Source organism: Arachis hypogaea, chromosome 13, assembly GCF_003086295.3.
Source record: "Arachis hypogaea cultivar Tifrunner chromosome 13, arahy.Tifrunner.gnm2.J5K5, whole genome shotgun sequence".
Classification (NCBI taxonomy): Eukaryota; Viridiplantae; Streptophyta; class Magnoliopsida; order Fabales; family Fabaceae; genus Arachis; species Arachis hypogaea.
Window position 1 is genome coordinate 145,957,742 of NC_092048.1, and position 24,655 is coordinate 145,982,396.

Genomic DNA, 24,655 nt, shown 5'->3' on the forward strand with positions numbered 1-24,655 from the left:
TAATGCTTATTGGAAACATCTTTTTTACCCATTATAATTGTGTGTCAATTCCACAAGAGACATCAATAATTGGAGTAAATTTTATAATGGGCATCAATAATCAATAATCCAAAAACTTAGTAATAGTATTCACTATGCAATATGCAATCTTCCAAAACCTTATGAGAAGTTACAGCATATTAGTACTATATATGTACTAACAAACTAGAAGGAAATTTCCATATTCTTATGCCTTGCAAAGAAAGAAAGAAATAACATATTTCTAGAACATTAATTGTGGCACATACATTTATATATATGCATTTATAGCTTGAGATCAGATCAGATCAGATCAGAGCTAAGCCCTTGATATCAGTAGGGTAAGCATCAGATGGAGATTGAGCACTATAAGCTCTTTGAGCAACAACGGCATTCCCAGCCTCAGTTGGATGAAATGCATCCCAAAACAGATGCTCCCTTCTGTTCTCACATGGTGTTTGCATTGGCAAACATGTTATTTGACCATTGTTCCTTCCCACACCACAACATCCAGCATTTGTAACACTGAACCCTGGATCATTCAAACAAATTCATTCATATACCATGAACCATATAATATATAGCATGTTAATTTGGAATAAGAATTTACCATAGGCTGAAGGGTTGCTTATAATATCTTGGAAGATACCATAGGAGTTTATGTAGATGAATCTTGCATCAGGGAGTTGGGTGTTGAGTTGATCAACAAGAGATTTCAATTTGTTGTTGAATATTTGGTTTGCATCATTGATTCTTTCAATACATGTAACACCATCTGGGCTGTTTTGGGCCAACTCATTTGGGCTGCACCCTATTTGACCAACCCCAAACAGCACCATTTTCCTTGCTCCATAGTTATACAGACTCTGAATAAATGAATTAAATCATCATATTAATTATTGTGGTTAATTATGTTTATACTTTAATGAAAAATGATATAAAGAGAGACTAACTTGAAGTTGTTTGGTATAATCTTGAAGAAGAACATCAGCATACTCTTCTGTAGAGTACTGCCTGCTGCTAGAATAGAACTGAGGCATGAAATAGTTGTTAAGGTAATCATTGCTCCCCAACCCAATTGAGTATATGCACTTGCTCAAGTAATTTGCAGCTGAGTCCTCATTTCCTAGTATATTTACCACCTGGGACACAGTGTTTTGGTAATTCTGCACCTGTCCACTAAAACTAATACGCCCTCCCTGCATTCATATCAACAATTTTCAAACACAACACTCTTCTTTCATCAAACTAATAATAATGAAGGGTACTACGAACCAGTTGCTGGCCAGTCTCCTCTCTAATTCCAGCAGCAGCAGAAGCATAATTGACACCTTTGAGAATGTCATCACCACTGGCTGTTGCAAAGGGTGGTATGTAATCATCGAATCCCAAAAGCTCAGCTGTCACATTTCAAAACAAAATCAATATTAGATAAGACTTGCATGCACCCTCTTCTTAATTATTTGTTATTTGCTAAACACAGTAAATGTTTATTTCTTTCTTTAGTTGCATTTGTAGCTATTAGTCAAAGAAGTACCACTACCACAAGACTATCATAAATTCCACATTGAATGCTATGTAACAATCCCATGTGAATGGAATTTAAGTGCTAGCAACACACCTCAAAAGGTGTAACTCTCATATATATATGTAGAGTTATTATAGCAAGTAGTACTAAGTGTGCCACCAAAACAGTGTTCTTGTTCTGTTCTGTAACTTTGTTATTCACTGCATTCTGTGTTATAGAAAATACAAATGCTTGATGCTTCTTAAAGGTGAAAAACATAAAAGGTCCTCTCTTTGATGTGTTACACAATAGAGATAATCAAACTGATGCATGCACATTGAATAGCAAGCAATGTACGATATATCAAATGAGTAATCAACACAAATTAAAGATGTATATTACCAATGACATCAACAGTGGTTTTGCCATTGGAGAATCTTCCAGAAGGACCAGTAGGGAAATCAATGCCATAAGGCAAGTAATCAGCTCTAGCAAGAGATTGGAGCTGGTTGTTGTTGCCATTGTCAACCAAAGAGTCTCCAAATATGAAGTAGCAAGGTACTTGTGGTGCACCTCTAACCCCATTATTGCTCCACAGGCCAAGAAGCACCACAAGAAGAAGCAAGAGATCCAAAGCAGCCATTGAAGCAAGAAATGAAGAGTGTGTGTGAGTGAATGAGCACTTTGTTTAATAGTATATATAATAGAGTGATCAAATAATAACTATTGGAGCAACCTAAATTTATTAGAATAAAGTTCTCTCTCTCTCTCTCTCTCTCTCTCATCTATTTATTCTCTCTCTCTCTCTCTCTTCTCTCTCTTTTTCTCTCTCTCTCTCTCTCTCTCTATATATATATATATATATATATATATATATATATATATATATATATATATATATATATATATATATATATACACCACAAACACAAAAAAGGGGGATATTACGTATATGTAACACTTAAATAAATGTAGCAGTTTAACAAACTAAATATAATACAAATGATATTTCAGTTTGAATCACGTACTTATTTTTCAAATGATTTTATTAAAATTTAGGATTTGAAATTAATTGTTTTAATACATAATAAATACTAAAATTTTTAAATATTTAATTTTTCAGTACAAAACTTTTCATTTTCAAAATTTATTTTTGATAAACAAATTTAAATATTAATTTTAAATATTTGAATTTAGTTTGCTTTAATTTGAGTTGCATATATAATTCAAACAATGCTATATAGCTAATAAATATTATTATTTTTAGCTAACAATAATTTGTCATAGAAAAAATATATAATTTATACTTATATTTACTAAAATTTTACATATATAAATTAATATAGTTTATACTAATATTATTTTAAAATTTACACATATAAATAATAAAATTTATTTATTAAAAATAATAATATTTATATTAGTGAAATAATAATAAAAAATACTAAAAATTGCTACACCAAAAATTTCTGGTATAATTGGGTACATATACAGCGCACATAGGACCGCATGGTATAACATCACATTAATGGGTCATGCAGGAGCAACTCAAGAGTTATAAGATTAGAGTTTATGATCATTTCTTTATTTCCCTTGATAATAAGCATCATCCATGGGAATTTTATCCTTCATCTATCTTCGATTTAAAGAATGAAGTGACTAATAATAAATTCCTGTACCTATGCATGTAGGATTGTTGGTCTTCGTTATGATTCAGAATTCAGAACTGCATGCTTATATATTCATGAGTGTACGTAACATCCTTCATTTTTTCTATGCAAAATGCCAAGGAATTGTAGTAAGTAGTGATGATGAGTCAGTAGATTTTATATAACTTACGTGATGGCATTCAATGTACGCCCAAAGTTCATGTTTTAGATGTGATATTCTAATTAAGGGCGGTGGAAATATTCATTTTTTTTTTAAATCCACTTTACTTGCTAAGAATAGCATCAAGCTAAGTATGTTACTATGCTGTTATGTGGAATTCAAATAGCATATATTATATAACAATGTAATGTAATTAAGGCTCTTAACTTAATTTTATCTATCTTTGGTTATCATTTTCATCATACAAGTTCGTTAATTACAGTGTTACTATCTAAGCATATATCGCAGAGGGGGGAACTTCGTTGGTAGGTAGCATTTAATTACTTCATTAGCACATTGTTAATGATGCTATCTTCATAGTTCATATCACTGTCCTCTTAATAAATACATGTTCACGTCAAACATAGCTAACTGTCAGAACCAAAAGAATAAATAAAAGAAAAGAAAACTTAGTTGACTTCTATACAGATATACTAATACTAATAACTCGCAACTTCAATTCCTTACGTGGATTACCTTTTGGTTCAATCGATTATTAAATTATGAAAAAGTATAGGTAAAGAATGAGAATATTAAACAATGTGAATAGATATGTCGGATAATTATGTTCATTATTTTTAATTGGATCCTTATTTTTTTTTATTTGGTTTACTCACGCATAATTAATAATGAGTGAATGTTCAATTTATTATTAGGCGTACAAATAGTTATCTTAATGTTAGAATTTAAAGAATAATTTAAAAATAAAATATTTTTTTATTTTATTGGACCAATTCTAAAATCACATTATTCACAAAAGTTATTATTTATCTAACAAAATTTTTAAATTATTGACTAATGTTTTGTATTTCTAATTTCTAACAACTAAATGTGTTTTAATTATTATTACAAATACTTTGATTTGGATAACAAAATTGACAAAACAAAACGTAGGCGTCATGGCATGCAAACAGCTGGTTTGACACGAAAACATTTTATTATTCCAGCGATGGACAACATAATTTGAAGCTAACTAGCAAGCCTAAGAGTAAGACAAGTGCTCCATATATAGCCTATATAGCAGGCTTAATAATATTGGTAATGTTTGAAAGAAAAAAAATTCGTCAAAATTTATTTTATTTAATATTTATTAATTATAACGATAAATAATTAATAAAGATTAAATAAGATAAATTTTAGTCACCAAAAAAAAAAGATAAATTTTGATTATTTTGATTAAATTTTTTATTATTTTTGATGAAGCCATGCAAGATCATTAATGTGAGTTGGTAGAAAAATTCAATGCTTTTGCCCAAATCGTAACCGAGTAACATGCTTGGTTTTGAGCACTCCATTGTTGTGCATTTAAAGCATAAAGTCCACACTTCTCACTCTCCTCAATCTTCATAAAAACTCATTAACTTCCTAACCGCTATCTAGTGCTTTTAAAACCTTCTTAAAATGTTGTCCATAACGATTTATTAGGGTAGAAAGTCGTAATAACTTTTTAATTCAAATATTTTATAATGTATGTTGTCTACTGTAATATTTACAATATAATACCCACAAATTATTATAGTAATGAAAGTTTAAATGAAAATCATTGATAATTGATCGATGAATGCATGGGAATCTTAAATTTATATTTTTAAATGGGTTTTGAACAAATTTCTAAAACGTTTTTAGAAAAAAAAAATACTATATTTCAAAGTTTCTATAGTGGTATTCAAATGCATTCAAATTCATTTTTTAGAAATATTTCTAGTTTTAAATTCTTAACAAGTGTTTTACGGAAAAATTCATTTTTATAAAAGTTTAACTAATATATATCCTAAAGATACATGATAAGATTATTGTTAATAAAATTTTTAAATATTTTTTTTAATAGATACAAAATAAATATATTAAAAATATTTTTTCGTATTTTCAATAAAAAAATCTTCAATTTGTAATTTTAATATATATGCTTAATACATAAATTAGCTAAACTCTTTTATACATAGTACTGTCTTTAAAATAATTTGATTAACAAAACTCTACTAAAACAGTAGTTTTACGTTTAGGGTTTAGCTAATATGTGTTTGACACATAATAAGTTTATTATTAATAAAATATTTTAGATTTTTTGTATTTTCAATAATTTTTTTTAATTTTATAATATAAATATGTACTTTTAGGAAATAAAATAGATAAATCCTTACATTTATTATTAGTAGTTGGGTTAGTACTAATTAATTAGTATTAATGGATGGTATACAAGATTAGTTTTCTTGTCAAGTTGTCGTTGACAATTTGTATTTTGATTACTCATTCTGGATCGAACTATAACTGAATATGGAAGCTAGGATATACTGGTCAACATCAAAGAAAAATAAAACTTAAAGTTTGTTTGTTCTATCAAAGTAGTAGTAGATACTGAAAATGATGTTACCAATAATAACATATATACGGCTTCACAATTAACAACTACTAATATCACTATATCTTTTTAGCCAACTTAAGTTGATTTAGTGTAAAATTGCTAGGTCAGTTAAATAAATGTCGAAAATTTAAATTCTATCTTTTATATACAGTAATTTATTAGTTAATAATAAATATTTAAATAGAATTTAAATTTACAATAGATTAATTCTTGATTTATCAACAAAAAAATATCTTAAAAAACTTAAATATCACTATCTTTTTTGTTTGAGAAAATTTTTATATATGAAATTTGATTATTATTCTTGTTAAACTCTACTTTGTCAATGCAAATATCTGATCCATGTAAAAGGTAGTGAATAATGCTGATATATATTTAGAAAAAGTCTAGGCCAGCAGTTTTATTGAATTTTGGCCAGTATGTAACCAACAGAGAAAGATGAGTCATTGAATAAAATTTCACATCAATCTTACACTATCAAATCATCATTGATGACTAGTTGATAACTAACAATCACAAAAATTGATAGTCCCTAACATTGCTCATATATTTAAGGAGATTCTTAAGAAAAAGGGTGAAAAAAGTTAGGCCGTCGTTTTAATTTTGTGAAAGAATTATTAATGTTATACAGAAAGAATAAAATTTATATATAAAAAAAACAAGTGAACGAATTATTATCGGGAAAGAATAAAATAGATATATAAAAGAACAAATGAAAGAATTGAATCTGATTTCAACACCCACCACATGATGGTATTTATGAGGGAAAATTTGTTGCAACTTGAGAAGTGTGTTCTTCCACCATGCTAGCCTGTTACCTTCGAATTTTGTCTTGTAACCTGTAAATGCTTTTCAGGTCCTACTCTAATTCATACTTGATAAGTTTCACCTACATTCTAGATAATACTCTAAAGTGGTTCAATTTAAATAATGTTGAATATCAACGCAAATGTTAAGATTTCAGCTTCACAGTTTAAACAAACAAGGCAAATATATATGGAAGGGTGATCTCTCGTATTTATATATATGATAAATTGCGGTATAATATTATATAAAAAGAACAACCAATTAAAATGAAACAGTAAAAATTGTAAAATACGAGTTTAGTAAACACAAAATGGTATAAAGAATAAAAATAGGTTAGGAATATATGAAGAATTGATAACGCAGTTGAGTCATCCAATTTGCTATAAACACTTGAGAAAAAAAAGTAAAAGGTTGAGAAAGACGGAAGAAAAGAATTGAGATGCAAGAAAGAGGAGATAGGGAATTTCAGAGAAATAGAAAGAAGAATATACCACTCAAAGTTTGCAAATATAGTTTTTCGATCTCTTATTTATAATCCTCTTTTTATTATTATTACGCCGCATCTTAGTTCCTGATTATACAAATTATTTGTCATCTGTTCTACTTTTATAACTAATCTGTCTTTTCAATTGAGGAGCCCAGTTCATGTTCATTCCCATTACTCTCTTCATGAACAATTCAATTTACCTAAACTCACAATTAGTCATTACATTACCCTTCTTTTCAGCTATAATCTTGTCCTCAAAGTTGAAATAGGGATAAACTCATCGAAAATGATCGGCTACCTCCCATGTAGTCTCAACATATTTTCTGTGGTCCCATTGAATTTGCTGCTGGTGGATCTCCCTTCCATCTTTGAGAATGGTACGGTCATGAATGATCTTGTGTGGTTCCAAAATTGGCCCAAACTTAATAATGCGAAATGACAGAGATAAATAGTGATCAACATGTTCATCACGAAATTTCTTCAAGGCAGATATATGAAATAAATCATGGATTTTGGCCTCCAGTGGAAGAGCTAGCTTGTAAGTAACATCGTTGAGTTTGCGGCTGATTCGAAACGGTCCAAAATAGCGCACTTTTAGCTTCTGATTTTTTCTCAAGGCAACCGAGAGTTGGTGATAGGGTTAAAGTTTCACCAAAACCAAATCACCTTCTTCAAATTCAACGTGGTGTATGTGCTTATCCACAAAATGCTTTATAGTTTCTTGAGAATGCTGCAAATTGTGCTGTAGTTGTTCAATAAAGTGATCATTGGATAATAACATCTCTTGTAAGAATGACTCATCCTTTTGGAAGACTTCATATTTCAATAAATCTGGAGGATCCGTGCTATACAAAGCCTTAAAAGGGGACATTTTTATGATGTTATGCCACGATGTGTTGTACCAAAATTCTGCTGACGGAAGCATCTTAAAACACTTTCTTGGACTATCAAAATAGAAATAGTGCAAGTACATCTGTAAAGTCTTGTTAAAGACTTCACTCTGGCCATCTATTTATGGGTGGTAAGCTGAGCTCATGGCTAACATAGTACCTTAAAACTTGAAGTGGTACTGTCAAAATTTGCTGACAAAAACCTTGTCTCGATCTGATACAATAGATCTCAAAAATCCATGCAACTTCACCACATCTTTTACAGAAGCCTTAGCCACACTCTTGCTACTAAAGTCCTTTGCAGGAATTGGAAGTGGTTATAATAAACCTACAGGTAGCTTGGTTTCTATCTTTGCTTGCTAGCAAGTGCAACATGACAAAACATAACTTCTAATTTGCTTCTACATATTAGACCAATAAAAAGTTGAGCAAATTCGCTAAACTATCTTTGTAATACCCGTATTATCCCTCTACAATATTGTCATGAAATTTTTTAAGAATTAATTGAATGAGACCGCTTTGTTGAGGAATAATGATCCTGTCACGTCAGAGTAGGAGTTCGCTCCTAAAAGAATAATTCGGGTCCGCTGCACCATTGTTACGGCGTTGCTGTACTATATCCCTAAGTGAGACATCTTTCTCTATATCTTCCCTAAGAGTAACAAACCAATCCAATTTCTGGGAGGACCAAGCTATGAAATTAAGGATAGTGCATCTGCAGGAACATTCTCAGGGCTAAGCTTATAGCGGATCTCAAAATCATAGCCCAAAAGCTTGTGCAACCATTTATGTTGCTTCGGAGTATGTAGATTCTACTCAAATAAAGCTTTCAAACTTTGCTGATCGTTGCGGAGAATGAACTTTTTACCTAATAAGTAGTGCTAAAATTTGGCAATTGCATCTGTGATCGTATAAAATTCACGAGTGTAAGCTAATTGCTTTTGCATGGTGAGGGAAAATTTTTTTGAGAAGTAGGAAATAGGATGTTTGGCTTGTGACAAAACCACACCAATGGCTGAACCCAAAGCGATAGTTTTCACTTCAAACGGCAGTGAAAAATTTGGCATCACTAGAACTGGTTTGGACAAAATGGCATCCTTAAGTTGCTAGAATGCAGAGTTAGCTTGAAGGCCCAAACAAAGGCGTCTTTTCCGAGTAAATCGGTGAGAGGCACAGCCAAGGAAGCATAGCCTTTGATAAACCGTTTGTAATAACTGATTAAGCTAAGAAAGTCGCGAAACTGCTTAAGATTTTGGGGTTGCTACCATTCTTGCACAACAGGCACCTTATCGGTCTCCATGTGCACTCCATTCTCACTAATTATGTTTCCCAAATAATCAATTTCATGGGTCCCAAACAAGTATTTAGAGAGCTTAGTAAATAGTTGTTCCTACAGCAAAATCTGCAGAACAACTTCAAGATGCTCCAAGTGAAGTGTCCAAGAAGTGCTATAAACTAGGATGTCATCAAAAAACACCAAGACGAATTTTCGCAAGTAAGGTTTGGAAACATCATTCACGAGGCTCTAATAAGTCGCTGGAGCATTCGTTAAATCAAATGGTATCATCAACCACTCGTAGAGTTCTTGATGTGTTCGAAAGGCTATCTTGCAACGGTCTTCTGACTGCACCACAATCTGGTGATAATTCGACCTACGATCAAGCTTAGAAAATACTCTCATTCCAAGAAACTCATCTAAGAGCTCATACACTGTGGGAATAGGAAAATTATCCTTTACTATGATGTTGTTCAGTGCGCAATAGTCTGTGTAGAAATGCCATGTTCCATCCTTTTTCTTAACTAAAAGAATAGGAGAAGAGAAAAAATTCTTTCTAGGATGAATGATGCCCTCCTTTAGCATGTTCTGAACCATCATCTCAATTTGTGTCTTTTGGCAGTGAGGGTAACGATAAGATTGAGTCTTGACTGGTGCAACACCAGCAATTAAAGGTATGCAGCCTTTTGAACCCCAAGTGTATAAGCTTCCTCGATAGCATCTCTACTCACTAATCTTCAAATAACGTGATATTGGGCTTCAGCAGTCGGCAGAGAGGGAAGCTAATCAAATAGCTGATGGGTTAGCCGACTTCATTCTAAACTTAAGTCAACATGAAACCTATTATGAATAATCTCCCTGTCAAATTTTCTTGCTACTTTTCGTTGATTATTGTGGAACGTATTTTCCTAGAGCTTGCTAGTTTTTTTCCTTTTTCAACTTTAAGATCTTCTTTGTACAATATATATATAATTTTGGCAGTCAATTTTTGTTTTTAGGTCCAATTAATGTTTATGTTATTTAGCATAGGACGCGTGATTAGTAAGTTCTTTTTTTTGGATAAAATATATTTTTTGTCCTTGAAGTTTGACGAAAGTTTTAAAAATATCCCTAAGTTTTATTTTATTTCAATTTTATCCCAAAAGTTTTTGATTTGCATCAAATATACCCATGACGGCCAATTTTTCAAAAAAATTTAAGACCGATTCAACAACATCCTTTTTTTTGGATAAAATATATTTTTTGTTCTTGAAGTTTGACAAAAGTTTTAAAAATACCCCTAAGTTTTATTTTGTTTCAATTTTATCTCAAAAGTTTTCGATTTGCATCAAATATACCCATGACGGCCAATTTTTTAAAAAAATTTAAGACCGATTCAACAATATTTTCATAAGAACAACCCCTCAACACAAACAAATCAAGCATAATTTTCATGCATTATTGTTAGATTGGTCTTAAATTTTTTAAAAATTTAGCTGTCAAGGGTATATTTGATGCAAATCTAAATTTTTTGAGAAAAAATTAAAACAAAATAGAATTTAAAATATTTTTTAAACTTTTTGCCAAATTTTAGAGAGAAAATTATAAGGTATCTAGGCCTACCGACTTGGGCTAACATTAAATGGGATTAGATTTAGCATTCATTTTAAGCCCAATAACCGACATGCAGAACCTATATATGGGCCTCTCATTTCTGCCCCTTGCACACGTTTATTTTCTATTAAGACAAAAAAAAAAAGGAGAGAGCTAGAGAGAGAATTTCAGTTACTATTTCGGTCTCCATAGTTCTGCTTTCTGCATGCATAAGCATAAAACATAGCAGAGCATAGCGTAGTTGCATTCTCAACACCAATGCTATTACCTATTAGGGTTCTTCGTTTTCTCTACATTTCCATTATGCGATTACTTCAATTCACATATTGCGCTCGTAGATTCCTTCACGCTTCAGACTTCAGAAGGTAGCTGCAACATAGCCATAAGCAGAACGGTGTCATGAAGATCATGGAAAATCCACTATTCAATTTCTTGAACCAGAACTGTTGCCAAGAAAACAGAAATCAAGTAATGCGTTTCCTCGCAGACTTTTAATTAGCTATAAATTAATTATTTATATTTTAAGATATCATCAAGATTCATCCGTTTTTTTTTTCTTTTGGTTCGGTGATCAAGATTCTTCACTTCCTCCACTTTATAGCTGATGCTTTTGAAAACTCTCCAACTTGGGTAACTTCTTAATCTTTTCCTACTCTTAATAGACTTTATATATTATAATTATTGTTATTTGTTATATAATATATATTTTATGAAACGCTACATTTTTTTTGGTAATTAAAAAATTGATGCATATTTCCACGCTGTTCAAAGTTGTATAGTTTATTAATTAATTAATTAATTAATGAAGTTGTTTAAGTCGGGCCAAGAAAAGGGGAAGAAGAAACAAGAATATCGTATCTTGGTGGGGTCCATATCATTGTTTATTAATTATTATGCAGCGCGTGTAACCCATTGCTTCTGTTTCAATATCAATGATTCTTTTTTGGCCGTAAACAGGTGTAAGCGAGGTGTCTGATTTCAAAGTCCACAAAGGAGCATCGTCAATGGTAATGCATCTCAAGTGTTTTCATTTGCAAGCCTCAGGAGTTTATTTAGATGCTCTCCTTTTTTCGTTTCAATTCCTTTGACTCATGCATGCCTTTTATCACATTCATACACTATTATGGATAAGTTTCATGTTCCGTTATTATGGTCATCACGTATTTCCATCACTTGTGGAACGGATATTCATGTGATATCATCTTAAGAGATCTCCACTTTGCATTTCATCAGGTTACACCTTCCCGATACATGGGCCATGGTAAAGCTTTCGTTTTTGTCCCCTTCAATTTCACAATGAATTTCCATTTTTTTACCTTGTCATTTCATTTCATTTCATTTCATTTCATTTCATGCCTCTGCTAGTTTATTCTTGTGACAATGGATGTTGTTTGGAAACAGCATTATTTTTTGGTCCTCATTGGTTTGTTACGAGTTATGACTTTTAAATACAGAACCCGAAATTTCTATATTTATGTGAGTTTGGATCGGTTGTTTGTACACATTCAGTTATTGAACAGTAATTTTTCTTTTATCATTTCTTTCATTGCATAATGAAAAGGCTATTTGTTTCACTGAATGCATTATACGTGGATCACACTATAATAGCATGCTTGTTAGTTCCTTTGAGTTATACTTTCCCATTTGATAAATAACTAGAATGTCATCGTGTTTGAAATCAAAATGCAACATATTTGTTTGAGTATGTGATTGAGCACTGTCAATTGTTTGATATATTGTGTGGGAAAATTACTATTTTACTTTAAAATGACTGTATTGCTTTGTGGAAATCACTTGAGTAAATGTCTTAATTTGAAGAACCTCCAGGCCAAGCATATGCGGGGGAACAATTATAACTGCATTCCTATAACACCCAGATCGAGATTAGAGAGGCTTCTGAGGGAGAGAGAGCTAAGAAAGTCAAACAAGTATTTTGAGGAGACAAGAGATGGCAACAAAGAAGCGGAACAAGTTTATAGTGACTCGTTAACAGAGAGCGACAGTTTTAATTCTCTCAATGAGGAAGACATTTCTGAAGCACTTGCTGTTGCAAAAGTATTTCCAGATAGAAGTCAAAGGCCGGAGGAGCGGCCACGCAAACAACGGTTGTTGGTGGTAGCTAATAGGTTGCCTGTCTCAGCTGTTAGGGAGGGTGAGGACTCATTCCACCTTGAGATCAGTGTTGGCGGCCTAGTCAGTGCACTTTTAGGCAAGAAAAAGTTTGTCATCTCTGCGTTAATTGTTTTATTGTGGTTAATTAATTCTTCTATTATGTATTTACTTCCTACAGCTTTTATTGCCTTTGTTGATGATCTCATACAGGTCATAACAATGATAAGAATCTTTCTAACTTTCTATTGTCAACGTGAAGGTTATATATGAAGCTTTTTGTCTTTTTCTCTGTTGAAGGTGTAAAGGAGTTTGAAACTAGATGGATTGGGTGGGCTGGTGTGAATGTATCTGATGGTGTTGGGCAGAAAGCATTGACTAAAGCTTTAGCTGAAATGGTAATGAATTTCTCTCTCTCTCTCTCTCTCTCTCTCTCTCTCTCTCTCTCTCTCTCTCTCTCTCTCTCTCTCTCTCTCTCTCTCTCTCTCTCTCTCTCACACACACACACACACACACACACACACACACACACACACACATTGAATTTTCTTAAATTTATAATTCTCGAGGATGAGAAAATACTCGATATCTTAATGTGTCATCCTCCTAATTATGCATTGTCAACTGCAGAGATGCATTCCAGTTTTTCTTGATGAGCAGATTGTGAATCAATACTATAACGGTTACTGCAACAACATCTTATGGCCTCTTTTTCATTATCTTGGGCTTCCACAAGAAGACAGACTTGCTACCACTCGCAGCTTCCAATCTCAATTTGATGCATATAAGAAGGCAAACCAGATGTTTGCTGATGTAGTAAATAGGTACTATAAGGAAGGAGATGTTGTTTGGTGCCATGATTACCATCTAATGTTCCTTCCAAAATGTTTAAAAGAATACAATGACAAAATGAAAGTTGGCTGGTTTCTTCATACTCCCTTTCCTTCCTCGGAAATTCATAGGACTCTGCCATCAAGAACAGAGCTATTGAGATCTGTACTTGCTGCTGACTTGGTGGGGTAAGTTATTTTTGCATCTCAGTGTTGTCAAATTTTTGTTATTTACTAGTTTTCTGAAGGCAATGAAGCAAAAATGTCAAAACAAAATTAATTAAACTTTCTTATCTATTTATTACTTGAGGCTGTGTATCTTATGACTTCCAAGACCCATGTCTTTCTATTGTGATTTTAATATTTGCATCTGCCTGCATCCCAGATTCCATACTTATGATTATGCCAGACATTTTGTAAGTGCTTGTACTCGCATTCTTGGGCTTGAAGGGACACCTGAAGGAGTAGAAGATCAAGGGAAGCTAACTCGTGTGGCTGCGGTAAAAATTCTTATGTTTTCTATCTTTTCTATACATCTCACAGCATAGCTAGAATATCATCTATTCTGCAGAATGTTCACCTGCATTAAATAAATACAAATGAATATGTACTCATTAATTTCCTTCTCATGATGAACTTTTTTATTTTTTGGGAGTTTGGAAATTCAGTTTCCTATTGGGATTGATTCTGATCGGTTTATTCGAGCCCTTGAACTCCCTGAAGTCCAGGAGCACATGAAAGAACTGAAAGAAAGATTTGCAGGCAGAAAGGTGAGAGCTTTATATGCCAAAAATAGTTTGGAGTTGTTGCAACCATTCCTTGATTTCCATGTTTGCTTTGCTGATAAATGTGCATAATTTGAATAACTTTATGTTATAATCTAATAATCAGGTAATGTTGGGCGTTGATCGTCTTGATATGATAAAAGGAATTCCGCAGAAGATATTGGCATTTGAAAAGTTCCTTGAGGAGAACCCACGCTGGCGTGATAAAGTTGTCTTGTTGCAAATTGCTGTACCAACTAGGACAAATGTTCCTGATTGTATGTTTCTTCTTTAGGCATGTTAGTTATTACTTGAATCGTATTTATCAATTAATTTATATTTTTACTCTTTAGATACATATATACATGCATTTTTGTTTTAATTTGCTTGTCATCTTATTTTATTTGTTGCCACTTATATTTTATGGTTCAGATACTGTTCACATTTGGAGTTTCTTTAGGTCATTTTGTCATATTCTCTAAAAAGAGTAAGAATTGGATTCAACTTCTGTAGGCTGAGGCAATGTTGCCTATCATACCGTATGATTTTTAATAAACATTAACAACAAATAATTCATTATTTTTAAAAGGCATTGCTCTCTTTGGTCACTTTTGTGATCTTAATTGGTTACAATTTTTCTGTCTAAAATTATGTTATATCCTGTTTTTACATATTGGGCCTATTTGGTTGTTGTTTATCATTCTTCTTTCCATTCTACCTTTCTTGTTTCCTGTTATCAGTTTTCCTTCACAAAATTATGAAGACATGTGATACAGTAAATGTAAACTGGAAATGAACAAAAAGTCCTTCTATTTTCCTTTCTTTTTCCTCTTGTATCTTCTTCTTCTTGGCATACCAGTATCTTCTTTATCTGTATTAATTAAGATTTTTTACTGAATGCTTTGACAGATCAAAAGCTTACAAGTCAGGTGCATGAGATTGTTGGCCGCATCAATGGAAGATTTGGAACCCTTACGGCTGTTCCAATACACCATCTGGTTAGTCTTATGAGATCTCTTCTTACAAGCTTTTATAGTACGCGATCAATTAGTCTTTTCACAATTCCATCATTAGAAAACCACTCTTCCTTAAAATTCAAATATAATTTATTGGACAATTTTCAAACAATTATTCTATCTGTTATTTGCACACACTGCTCATGCATTTTGACTTGTTTTATTCTCTTTATTTGCACACAGTATTTATAGCAAAGTCTTGCATTTTCTTTTTTTGAGAACATAAAGCTGCTGTTATTTAGCAGATCATGTGAAGATTTCTGAACCATCTATTTCTGTTGTTACAGGATCGATCACTTGACTTCTATGCATTATGTGCACTTTATGCTGTTACTGGTACTCATTTTCTGCAATAACATACAAGATTTATCCCATGTTGTCCTTATTTTTTCTAAGTTATTTATTTATTTATTTTAGCAAGCAGTATGATATCTAGATGCTAAAACCTAAAAGATCCAAATTTGAAAATAAATTTCATTATCTTGAGAAAATCTTTCTCTTCTCATAATATATTGTATCTTGTCGCTAACACATAGAACCTATTAATATTTAATATTTTTTGTACTGAATTCATCAAGAATTAAAAGATAACTTCAGTGCAACAAGTTCATATTTGTTTGAAATATTTTGAACAAGACCTCTAAAACTAAGGAAATAATTGCATGGTAAATAAAGAGGAAAAAGAATAAAAATTTGCAGAAAGGGATCACATAATATACTTCCTGTCATACAAATGCAAGGGTTTTTGGTTCTCCTTTTTCTTTATTTATGCATTTAAGAATTTGGGTTCTATATTGAATCAGGTTCAGTGTATATATGTTATATTTGAAATTTATTCATGTTTCTCTACTTAAAAGATGGTTTTGACATTTTTCAATCACTATTATGTAGTGACAGTTATCCTAATTAGTTTAATATAAAGATTGAGCATCAATGATATGTATCAGTATCATTCTGACTAACATGTCGTATAGATGTAGCACTTGTTACATCTCTAAGGGATGGAATGAATCTTGTCAGCTATGAATTCGTTGCATGTCAAGCTTCCAAGAAAGGGGTTCTCATTTTAAGTGAGGTAATTTATGTTTTTAAATGAAGCATGACACATTTATCCTATGTGAATTCTCATAAAGAAGGGTTTATTTGATTTTTATTATAACATAATTAGGTCACTAATCCTTCAGTACCATTCGAATAATTTTGAATTCTTTATTGGCTATCAGTTTGCAGGTGCTGCACAGTCTCTTGGTGCTGGTGCTATCTTGGTAAATCCATGGAATGTCACAGAGGTTGCTGCTTCTATTGGTTATGCACTGGATATGCCAGCCGATGAAAGAGAAAAACGGCATCTAGTTAACTTCAAGCACGTGACAACTCACACTTCACAAGAATGGGCAGCAACTTTTGTGAGGTTTTAACCTTTAACAATGCATTTATTTTCTTGAATCAATTCTCTTTTGTTCTTCATTTTCCTTCTAAATCCGCTTTCCTACCCGCAATAGAAAAAATGAAGTGGAAAAGTCACAGATGCCAACATTTGATACCTTGAAGTTGCTAATAACCTACTTTCTATACTGTTTTGATGAAGACAATGGTCTAATGCATTACAGCAAAAGTTGGAAGTTTCTTATTTTTAGATGCATGCATTATTAAATGTAAGAAGCAAATAAGTTGGAAGTATTTGACCTGAACTAGTGTTCAAGACCACTTCTTTTGCATTGAATCTTTATTCATCCTAGCTCACTTTTTCTTTACTCAGTGAACTGAATGATACGATTGTCGAAGCGCAGCTTAGGACAAGACAAGTTCCACCATTACTTCCCAAGGAAGTGGCAGTTGATTGTTACTCAAAATCTAATAACCGATTAATTATACTGGTAGGCTGTTAGATCACCCAACACTAATCACTTCCAGAATTTTCACCCTATTTTGTGCAATATATTTTATGCTTGAATTTGCTATTAGAAATCAACTTGATTCACAAATATAAGTGCACTGCATATGTTAAGAGATATAGACATCAGAACACATCTGCTTCCACTTGTCTTTTGTAAAGTTGAGAAAACTTGCTTTTGATAAGTTATTTTTGATATCCTTGTGAGATACTTTTCAGCAGCATACCATTTTGCTTTACTGCAGGGTTTCAATGCCACTTTGACAGAACCAGTGGATGCCCTTGGAAGGGGTGGTCAAATTAGAGAAATGGAACTTAAATTGCACCCAAATATAAAGAAGCCTTTAAAGAAGTTGTCTGATGATCCAAAGACAACAATTGTTGTTCTGAGTGGGAGTGATCGAACTGTCCTGGACAAAGTATTCTCCAGAATATTTCATCTGTTTTAGGATTATCAGCAGCAACATTTGTTTGTGGACTAACTACATTTTTCTACAGAATTTCAGGGAATACAATATGTGGTTAGCAGCAGAAAATGGGATGTTTCTACGGCATACTTCAGGTGAATGGATGACAACCATGCCTGAAAATTTACATATGGATTGGGTTGATAGCGTAAAGGTATATTGGATCACAAAACTAAATTTTATATTTTTTATTCCAAGTTTGATTTTTCATAACTATATAAAAAAAAATGCAGCATGTTTTTGAGTATTTTACCGAAAGAACTCCGCGGTCTCATTTTGAGCTTCGTGAGACTTCAGTTGTATGGAATTACAAGTATGCAGGTATGTCAGTAACCTGGCCTTCTTCCCTTTTCAATTTCAACTTACTGATTTTCTTCAAACAATATATTTATGCTGACAAGAATCATCTCTCTACCCCTTCCGTGGAGATTGAGTGCCTCTAATGGTTAAATTTCTAATTTCTTTTGTCTATGAATGTCAGATATTGAGTTTGGAAGGCTTCAAGCAAGAGATCTGCTTCAGCATCTTTGGACAGGACCGATATCCAATGCATCTCTTGACGTTGTCCAAGGTGGTCGATCTGTTGAGGTCAGGGCAATTGGTGTCTCAAAGGTACAAAATTCCGTTGGTTAGTGGGACTCCCTTCTAGCTTTCTCTGTTCTGAGGCCTTATTTCTCTCGGTACTCATTTTTTGCTTTCCAACTTTGATATAGGGAGCAGCTATTGATCGCATCTTAGGAGAGATCGTTCATGACAAAGGAATGAAGGCTCCAATTGATTATGTCTTATGCATCGGGCACTTTCTAGCAAAGGTGCTTGTTATTTGATGTTTCTGTCATTAGTTGTGACATTGTGTTTTTGGGATCTATTAGGGTTAATAATTGAGAAGATGAAAAATCATGACTGCAGATTGGTTGCCATAACCAGAAATCTAACATTTTCCATGAAACTGTTTGTTATTCTTGAAATGAGAATCTCTAGGGAAATATTGTTTTGGGATAGATCGAGTTAGGGATAAAATGACATGTGTTATAGCTAATCTAGAAGATTAAAGTCATGAATTACAATCCTTGAAAGAAAATTGATGATTTACAAATTTATTGCTGGAAATAACTATTCTCAGGATGAAGATGTCTATAAATTTTTTGAACCTGAGCTTCCTTGTGAATCATCACCATTAGCACGAGCTATGCCTTCCAATTCTTTAAGGTCATCACCTCTGCTAAAATTTCCAGTCAGCAAAAATGGGTCCAAAGCAGCTCGCTATAAGAAGCAACGTTCAATGTCAACCATAGAAAAGTTAGAAATCGATCATGCAAGGGGCGATCCATGGATACCAACTTATCATGATAGAACATCACTACATGAGGGCTCTTCAGTGCTCGATCTTCAAGGCGATAATTACTTCTCTTGTGCTGTTGCACGCAAGAGATCAAGTGCACGCTACTTACTCAAAACCTCAGATGATGTTGTCAATCTCTTAAGTAACATGGCAGATCATTCATCAACACGATCAACTTAACTGATACCCTTCTCTCACCTTTAACTATCTGTAGGCCAGAAAGTTTTGGAAGCTCTTGTCTTGATATTATGTTTTTCAGGTGATTGCCATACTACCATAATTGTCTGCTAATACCTACTGATGTATCAGTTAAGTCTTCAATCTCTTCATCTCTTGTAACCTGAACTGTTTACCCAATTGAAAGGAGGCAAGGGACCAATAAATTTAAATCTAAGTACAGCATTCTACAAATTGTAGATGACAGTCAGATTTAAGATGGGCAATTGTACGTGAATAGTGAACTTAATAAGATCAAGAGTATGACTATGAATACGAAACAGAAAAGGTTAACATTTGTATTCCATTGTTGGTATGAATAAATGAAAATGATGGACACAGTGATATACTCCGTCATATACAATTACTCAGGAAAATGACCGCATAAACAATTAAAGCTTCCTCTGTTTCAATAATGCTCTTGATTCTTGAGACAAAGTTGATCTTAGATGTGGATATTAAATGAAGGAATACAATGCAAACAATCCAAAAGATAAGAAAAAACGGGTGATTAAATCAGGAATACAATTTACAGTTCCCGATGAAAATGAACTCAATACAGGGCCTGCGCAAGGTAGGATGGTGTTGAAAGGATAACATAATCTTCAATCAAGTTTAGTTCTGCTGGTCTTCCTTTGTTTTGACACGTATGCATATTGTCCGAAATCCACATTTGTTGGCCTGAGGTCAGCAGGTATATATGGAAACAAATCAGCATAAAGTACAAAAGTCAAAGGGACAATTAATTCATACGTTACCTGTTATTGCAACTGTTCCGAACATCTCTTAGAGGAGCACGGAGACCACTGGCACGAGAGCCAGAAGAGCATCTGAAGGATGAGATCACGGAGGCAAATCTTTCTACAGATTTCTCAGCTATTTCTGAATAATGGCCTAGATGGGAAATGTTTACACCGAATTTCTCTTCACCGTTATTATTTTTTCCATCTGGTGTATCAACATTGTGATCAGAGTAACCTAAAAAGGTACATATATATATAGAGGCAAAAAATTAATTGCTGAAATAGCGTGATAATCAATACTACCTCATAATAAATATACTTGTAACAATCACATAAGACAGGATCTCATTGAAATTCAGGAAACAATTCACAGCGTAAAGAATATATAGTTGGCAAAATAAAGGTGCAAGTTACCATTATCATGAGGGGGTGATGTAGGACAAATAGACCTCGGTTGCAAATTTTCCTGGATGAATTAAAACAACCAGTATATTAATATTAATAGCAAACTCTAATAAAAGGAAACAAAATAAAGTTCAAAATGTGAAAACTATACATTTTGAATGTTGTCATTAGGGGAGGTTTTCCTCTTCAAGTCTTTATTCTTCACAAGATTGCCACTTGAATCACCGTCGGATATGGAATTTTTTTTCTCACCAATTAAAGTGCCAGCTTCAGACGGGTGAGCTTGTTTATCATCATAATCATTCTTTTCTACTTTGTTGTGCTGAAAATAAGCACTCCTTACAATTACCTTTCTTGTAACCTCCTTGGTTTTTGACTCAATCGTGTCTTGAACAAGTGTATGCTCATGCTCCTTATGCAACCCCACACAGGGTTTATGAATTGGCTGCCTAACTTGTCGTAGTGCTGTATTTTCAGGACTTCTGTTTCTTTCACCCACCATAGAAACTTAAAACACCCAGAAAATGAAATGAGTATCAACTAACACATGGAGAGGCATAACGGATAACATTTTTGCATCTAAAGGAAATTAACAAGTCTATATACATACCATGAGATGGAGATTTCATATACTCAAAAAAATTGGTTGCTAAGCTGTTTTCAATCTAAAGAAAGAAAAAAAGAAAGAAAGAAAGGAAGTGATAAGTACATATATTTAAAAGAAATAACTACAGTCTACATATGAACACAGGTTTATAGTTAGGTCAGGCAACTTACAAAGTCATTTGCAGGAGGAGGGCTACTGTCAGGGTCCGAATTCTCGGAGTCAACTAAAGTGGCAGCGGAGTTCTTTGTCTTGCTAGCTGTAGCCTCTGAAGTTTCGTGATCCATAGAATTGACAAAAGAGGAATCAAATGTACCATGATTAGCAGGGGTGGGTTGTACCCGAGGTGCTCTGAAATTCCTTTTTGCTTCAACAGATGCAAAACCTTTTCAAGGTTAAGGAAAACAACTTAAGGAGTAAAAGAAACAGGGTAGAAAATATTAGCATTATGTCGGGGTAAAAAAACATTCGAGCTTAAATTCCACCAGTTTTTTGTACTTTATATAAACTTTGTCGCCCCATCACAACTACTTTGAATTGAATGTTATGTAATCTCATCTATTTTTTTTGAATTGGAAGCCAAAGGATCAGGAAGTATGCCTGTGAGCTACGGGATGGCACCTTGCTTCCAACTGTTTGAAATATGCTAAATTGATTGAAATCCACAAAGAAAGATACTTCAGATAGGAGGATACAAAAATACTTAGTCAAGAGATTCTTTTGCACAGGCAGATCAATCTTTTTCTTCACACTTTCAGAATGAATAGTTTTAAATTGTGAAGTTCCAGCAGTTGCTAACCCGGGATTAAGAATCGCCCCCTGCCAAAGGAAATAAATATCAGCCGAAAGTACCTCCAGACCATTGTTTCTATTTAACACTTCTTGTGCCCATAACAATGTTCATAACAGTATATTGACTGAATATGCTGAGTGATAATAGCGGCTGAAAGTAACATCATTTTTTCCTCATGGAAAACATATAAGGTAATGATTTGCCTCCCTTGTAGTATAAAGTCAGGAAACATCAGATAAGGAAGAAACTAAGGAGTACCTCAAATGGCATTTTGGTAAATGGATCGAGATCTCCTTTTGCTATGCCTTGTGCTATATCTTTTGGCAGTGATGTATACCGGGTTAAGGTATGATTTCAGCGTATCAGATAATTGAATATAACAGAGCAGTGCTATACGGATATAACATGGTAACAGAACCCCTTAAAATTGAAGGATATGGGCCTAAAAAATCTAACTCGTCACCAATATCATCAGGTATATTCGATAAATGAATAACGTTTTCATTAATTGGATCATACACCCGTTGAAAGTGGAAAGTCAATATAGCCTTCCTGAACGACTCTTCGTATAAGGGAGGCACAGAAACACCACTGTATCTCAAGTGCTTAAGAACCTGAAATATTGTCATCAGATTCATGTAGAATTTAAGTAGTTAGGCTTGACTGGCTAGGAGGGTCTAAACTGTAAACATGGGGAAACCAGAACATACTTTTCTTTGTTCTTTTTTTTTTGCCTTCCCAATGAATAATTATGCTGTCAAGTGCATGAGCCGGACTTACCTTGTCATAACTTTTAAATCTTTTAATGATTGCATGAGCTCTTTTCAGGCCCATACCTGGCAAGGACTGAAGATAGTCGCAGCCACTCAAGATACACATTTCGAGAAGCATTTGCCTGTCAAATCCTTCAAAACAAAGCTCCTTATTCTTCTGTAACATGGAGTACCGAAACTCAACTCCTTGTCCAAACTTGTCCATTTTGAAGATAATCTAAATAAAAACAAGTAAGCATATCAAAGTAGGAAGAAAAATAAATCAGTAACACATATAATGTTAAATAAATCAAAGGATAATATACTGACCCTTGGGCATCCAAATGGTATAAGATCAGAATCTTCAGTTATAACTGCATCAACCTGTCCACTAATGGCCAAGAAAGCCATCTGAGCATCAGCCTCATAAGGAGCTACAATATATTGCACATTCTCCTGCCTCAATACCTATGGCATAAAACATTCAGGACAAGAATGTAATTGTTTCTGTTATGTGAACCAAACGCAATATAACAGGAAACTACCTGAATTAGGTCGCGCGCAATGAGAGGTGAAATATCAACAGCTTTCTGGTAGCACTCAAAAGCAGCAGTGTTATTTCCATTTGACTCATGTTCAACAGCTCGTGCAAAATTTTCCTTTCTTACCCTGCGCTTGTTGCAGTGGCAAATTAGGAATAGGATAATGGAAATGTGAGGTTCCTAAGTAGTAAAGATATGAAAGGTACCTGGCACGCTTATTCTCTTGTTCGGCCTTCATGGGTAGAAGTCCACCGTCAAATACAAGAATGGGGTTAATACCAAAATGGCGCAGCAAATTCACTCTATGCATGCAATACTCAATGTGCCTGATATAGATAAGAATCTGAGTGAAACCATATCAATAAATAAATCGCAGAAGCCGTACAGAAAGTGAAGTAAGTGAGTGAGCGACCTGGTTGTGGGAATGTTTTTGCAGAGGTGGGTGCTGCAAGAGAGTGCGCCTTTGTGGAGCCATGAATATGTGTCCACCGCAACACAGCACCCCTCAAGCTCCTTTATGTGAATCGGAGCCATTATCGATTTCAACTGCGGCAACAAACCCTGTATTCCCATTTTGCCCTACCTTCCACTTCCAGCGACACAGAAACAGAAAATGCGAGAGAGAGCGAGAGCCACACTCAGGGACCAAATTAGGCGGGAACGTGAACGTTCTTTGCTTTTGCCTCTCCATTTTCTCCAACTTTCATTCTTTTTCAAATCTGTAATTACTCTTATGCCCTTCTTATTTTTTTTTAAAGAAAAAGATCTCCAACAAAAAATTCACACATTTTTTTCCTTAATGCAATCAATTTTTTTTTTGGTGACGTCTAATGCAATCAAATTTGATTCTTTTCTTTAAGAGCTCATTGGTCACTGACAAAAAAATATTTAACATTTTGTTTGGATAGATAATAAAAAATAAAAAAAATGAGAAAAAAATAAAAAAAAATATTTTATGTGTTGTTTGAATAAAAAATAAATAAATAAATAAAAAATAGAAAAAAGTATCTCTTTGTTTAGATGAAAAGAAAAAAAAATTATAATAAAAAAATATATTAATATCTTTATTTCTTATTTTTTTAATTAATTAAAAAATAAATTAATAATTTATATTTATTTATACATTTTTCTTTTATTTTTATCTCATTCTTGAAAAGAAAATATTTTAATGAATTTCACATTACTTTTTTTATTTTTTATTTTATCCAAACAATAAAAAACTTATATTTTCATCTATTTTTTTATATTTTTTATATTTTTCTAATCCAAACAAAGTGTAAATAAAAATATATTTTAACAAAAATAATAGATAAAAATATGTTAAATAATTTAAAAAAAATTAAATTATCTTATAAAAGAATTTAGTATA

At 33.1% G+C, this 24,655-nt stretch overlaps 3 protein-coding genes across 5 annotated transcripts; 1 reads left to right on the forward strand and 2 right to left on the reverse strand.

Moving 5' to 3' along the window:
* Window positions 1-104: 104 nt before the first annotated feature.
* LOC112792761 (GDSL esterase/lipase At5g45670) lies at window positions 105-2,218 on the reverse strand. The gene is made up of 5 exons (XM_025836111.2): window positions 1,928-2,218; window positions 1,294-1,418; window positions 972-1,217; window positions 629-884; window positions 105-550 (listed from the first exon to the last, which is right to left on the reverse strand). The coding sequence occupies exons 1-5, from the start codon at window positions 2,166-2,168 to the stop codon at window positions 327-329; spliced, it is 1,092 nt and encodes a 363-aa protein (XP_025691896.1). The 5' UTR covers window positions 2,169-2,218; the 3' UTR covers window positions 105-326.
* A 9,648-nt stretch (window positions 2,219-11,866) lies between these two features.
* LOC112792762 (alpha,alpha-trehalose-phosphate synthase [UDP-forming] 1-like) lies at window positions 11,867-19,754 on the forward strand. Its single transcript, XM_072212977.1, has 18 exons — window positions 11,867-12,070; window positions 12,637-13,018; window positions 13,219-13,316; window positions 13,549-13,937; window positions 14,134-14,248; window positions 14,417-14,518; window positions 14,640-14,790; window positions 15,422-15,510; window positions 15,816-15,864; window positions 16,503-16,603; window positions 16,752-16,939; window positions 17,288-17,405; window positions 17,668-17,841; window positions 17,921-18,043; window positions 18,123-18,210; window positions 18,371-18,501; window positions 18,603-18,701; window positions 19,013-19,754. The coding sequence occupies exons 1-18, from the start codon at window positions 12,068-12,070 to the stop codon at window positions 19,409-19,411; spliced, it is 2,799 nt and encodes a 932-aa protein (XP_072069078.1). The 5' UTR covers window positions 11,867-12,067; the 3' UTR covers window positions 19,412-19,754.
* Window positions 19,712-24,308, reverse strand: LOC112792763 (exonuclease 1-like). Of its 3 annotated transcripts, none has more exons than XM_072212978.1 (8): window positions 22,251-22,391; window positions 21,895-22,018; window positions 21,373-21,584; window positions 21,206-21,260; window positions 20,747-21,102; window positions 20,605-20,656; window positions 20,206-20,395; window positions 19,712-20,128 (listed from the first exon to the last, which is right to left on the reverse strand). In XM_072212978.1, exons 1-8 carry the CDS (start codon window positions 22,260-22,262, stop codon window positions 20,053-20,055), a joined length of 1,077 nt encoding a protein of 358 aa, XP_072069079.1. In that variant the 5' UTR covers window positions 22,263-22,391; the 3' UTR covers window positions 19,712-20,052. The 3 variants fall into 3 exon arrangements, with proteins under 3 accessions (XP_072069079.1, XP_029153184.1, XP_029153185.1); XM_029297351.2 differs by having other exon boundaries at window positions 20,206-20,425; XM_029297352.2 differs by lacking the exons at window positions 19,712-20,128; window positions 20,206-20,395; window positions 20,605-20,656; ... (1 more) ...; window positions 21,206-21,260; window positions 21,373-21,584 and adding exons at window positions 22,773-22,982; window positions 23,075-23,212; window positions 23,290-23,413; window positions 23,493-23,612; window positions 23,699-24,308 and having other exon boundaries at window positions 21,899-22,018; window positions 22,251-22,606.
* Window positions 24,309-24,655: the final 347 nt, after the last annotated feature.

Excerpts from the sequence above, each read along its gene's own strand:
- LOC112792761 (XM_025836111.2), bottom strand. The coding sequence starts at position 2,168 with ATGGCTGCTTTGGATCTCTTGCTTCTTCTTGTGGTGCTTCTTGGCCTG. Across the intron at positions 1,218-1,293 it reads AGGAGACTGGCCAGCAACTG|GGAGGGCGTATTAGTTTTAG; the intron begins GTTCGTAGTACC and ends ATATGAATGCAG. Across the intron at positions 885-971 it reads ATTATACCAAACAACTTCAA|AGTCTGTATAACTATGGAGC; the intron begins GTTAGTCTCTCT and ends TCATTTATTCAG.
- LOC112792763 (XM_029297351.2), bottom strand. Across the intron at positions 21,585-21,894 it reads TCTCTTGACTAAGTATTTTT|GTTTTGCATCTGTTGAAGCA; the intron begins GTATCCTCCTAT and ends AACCTTGAAAAG. Across the intron at positions 21,103-21,205 it reads TATGAAATCTCCATCTCATG|TTTCTATGGTGGGTGAAAGA; the intron begins GTATGTATATAG and ends GGGTGTTTTAAG.
- LOC112792762 (XM_072212977.1), top strand. Across the intron at positions 15,865-16,502 it reads TGCACTTTATGCTGTTACTG|ATGTAGCACTTGTTACATCT; the intron begins GTACTCATTTTC and ends CATGTCGTATAG. Across the intron at positions 17,406-17,667 it reads ATAACCGATTAATTATACTG|GGTTTCAATGCCACTTTGAC; the intron begins GTAGGCTGTTAG and ends GCTTTACTGCAG.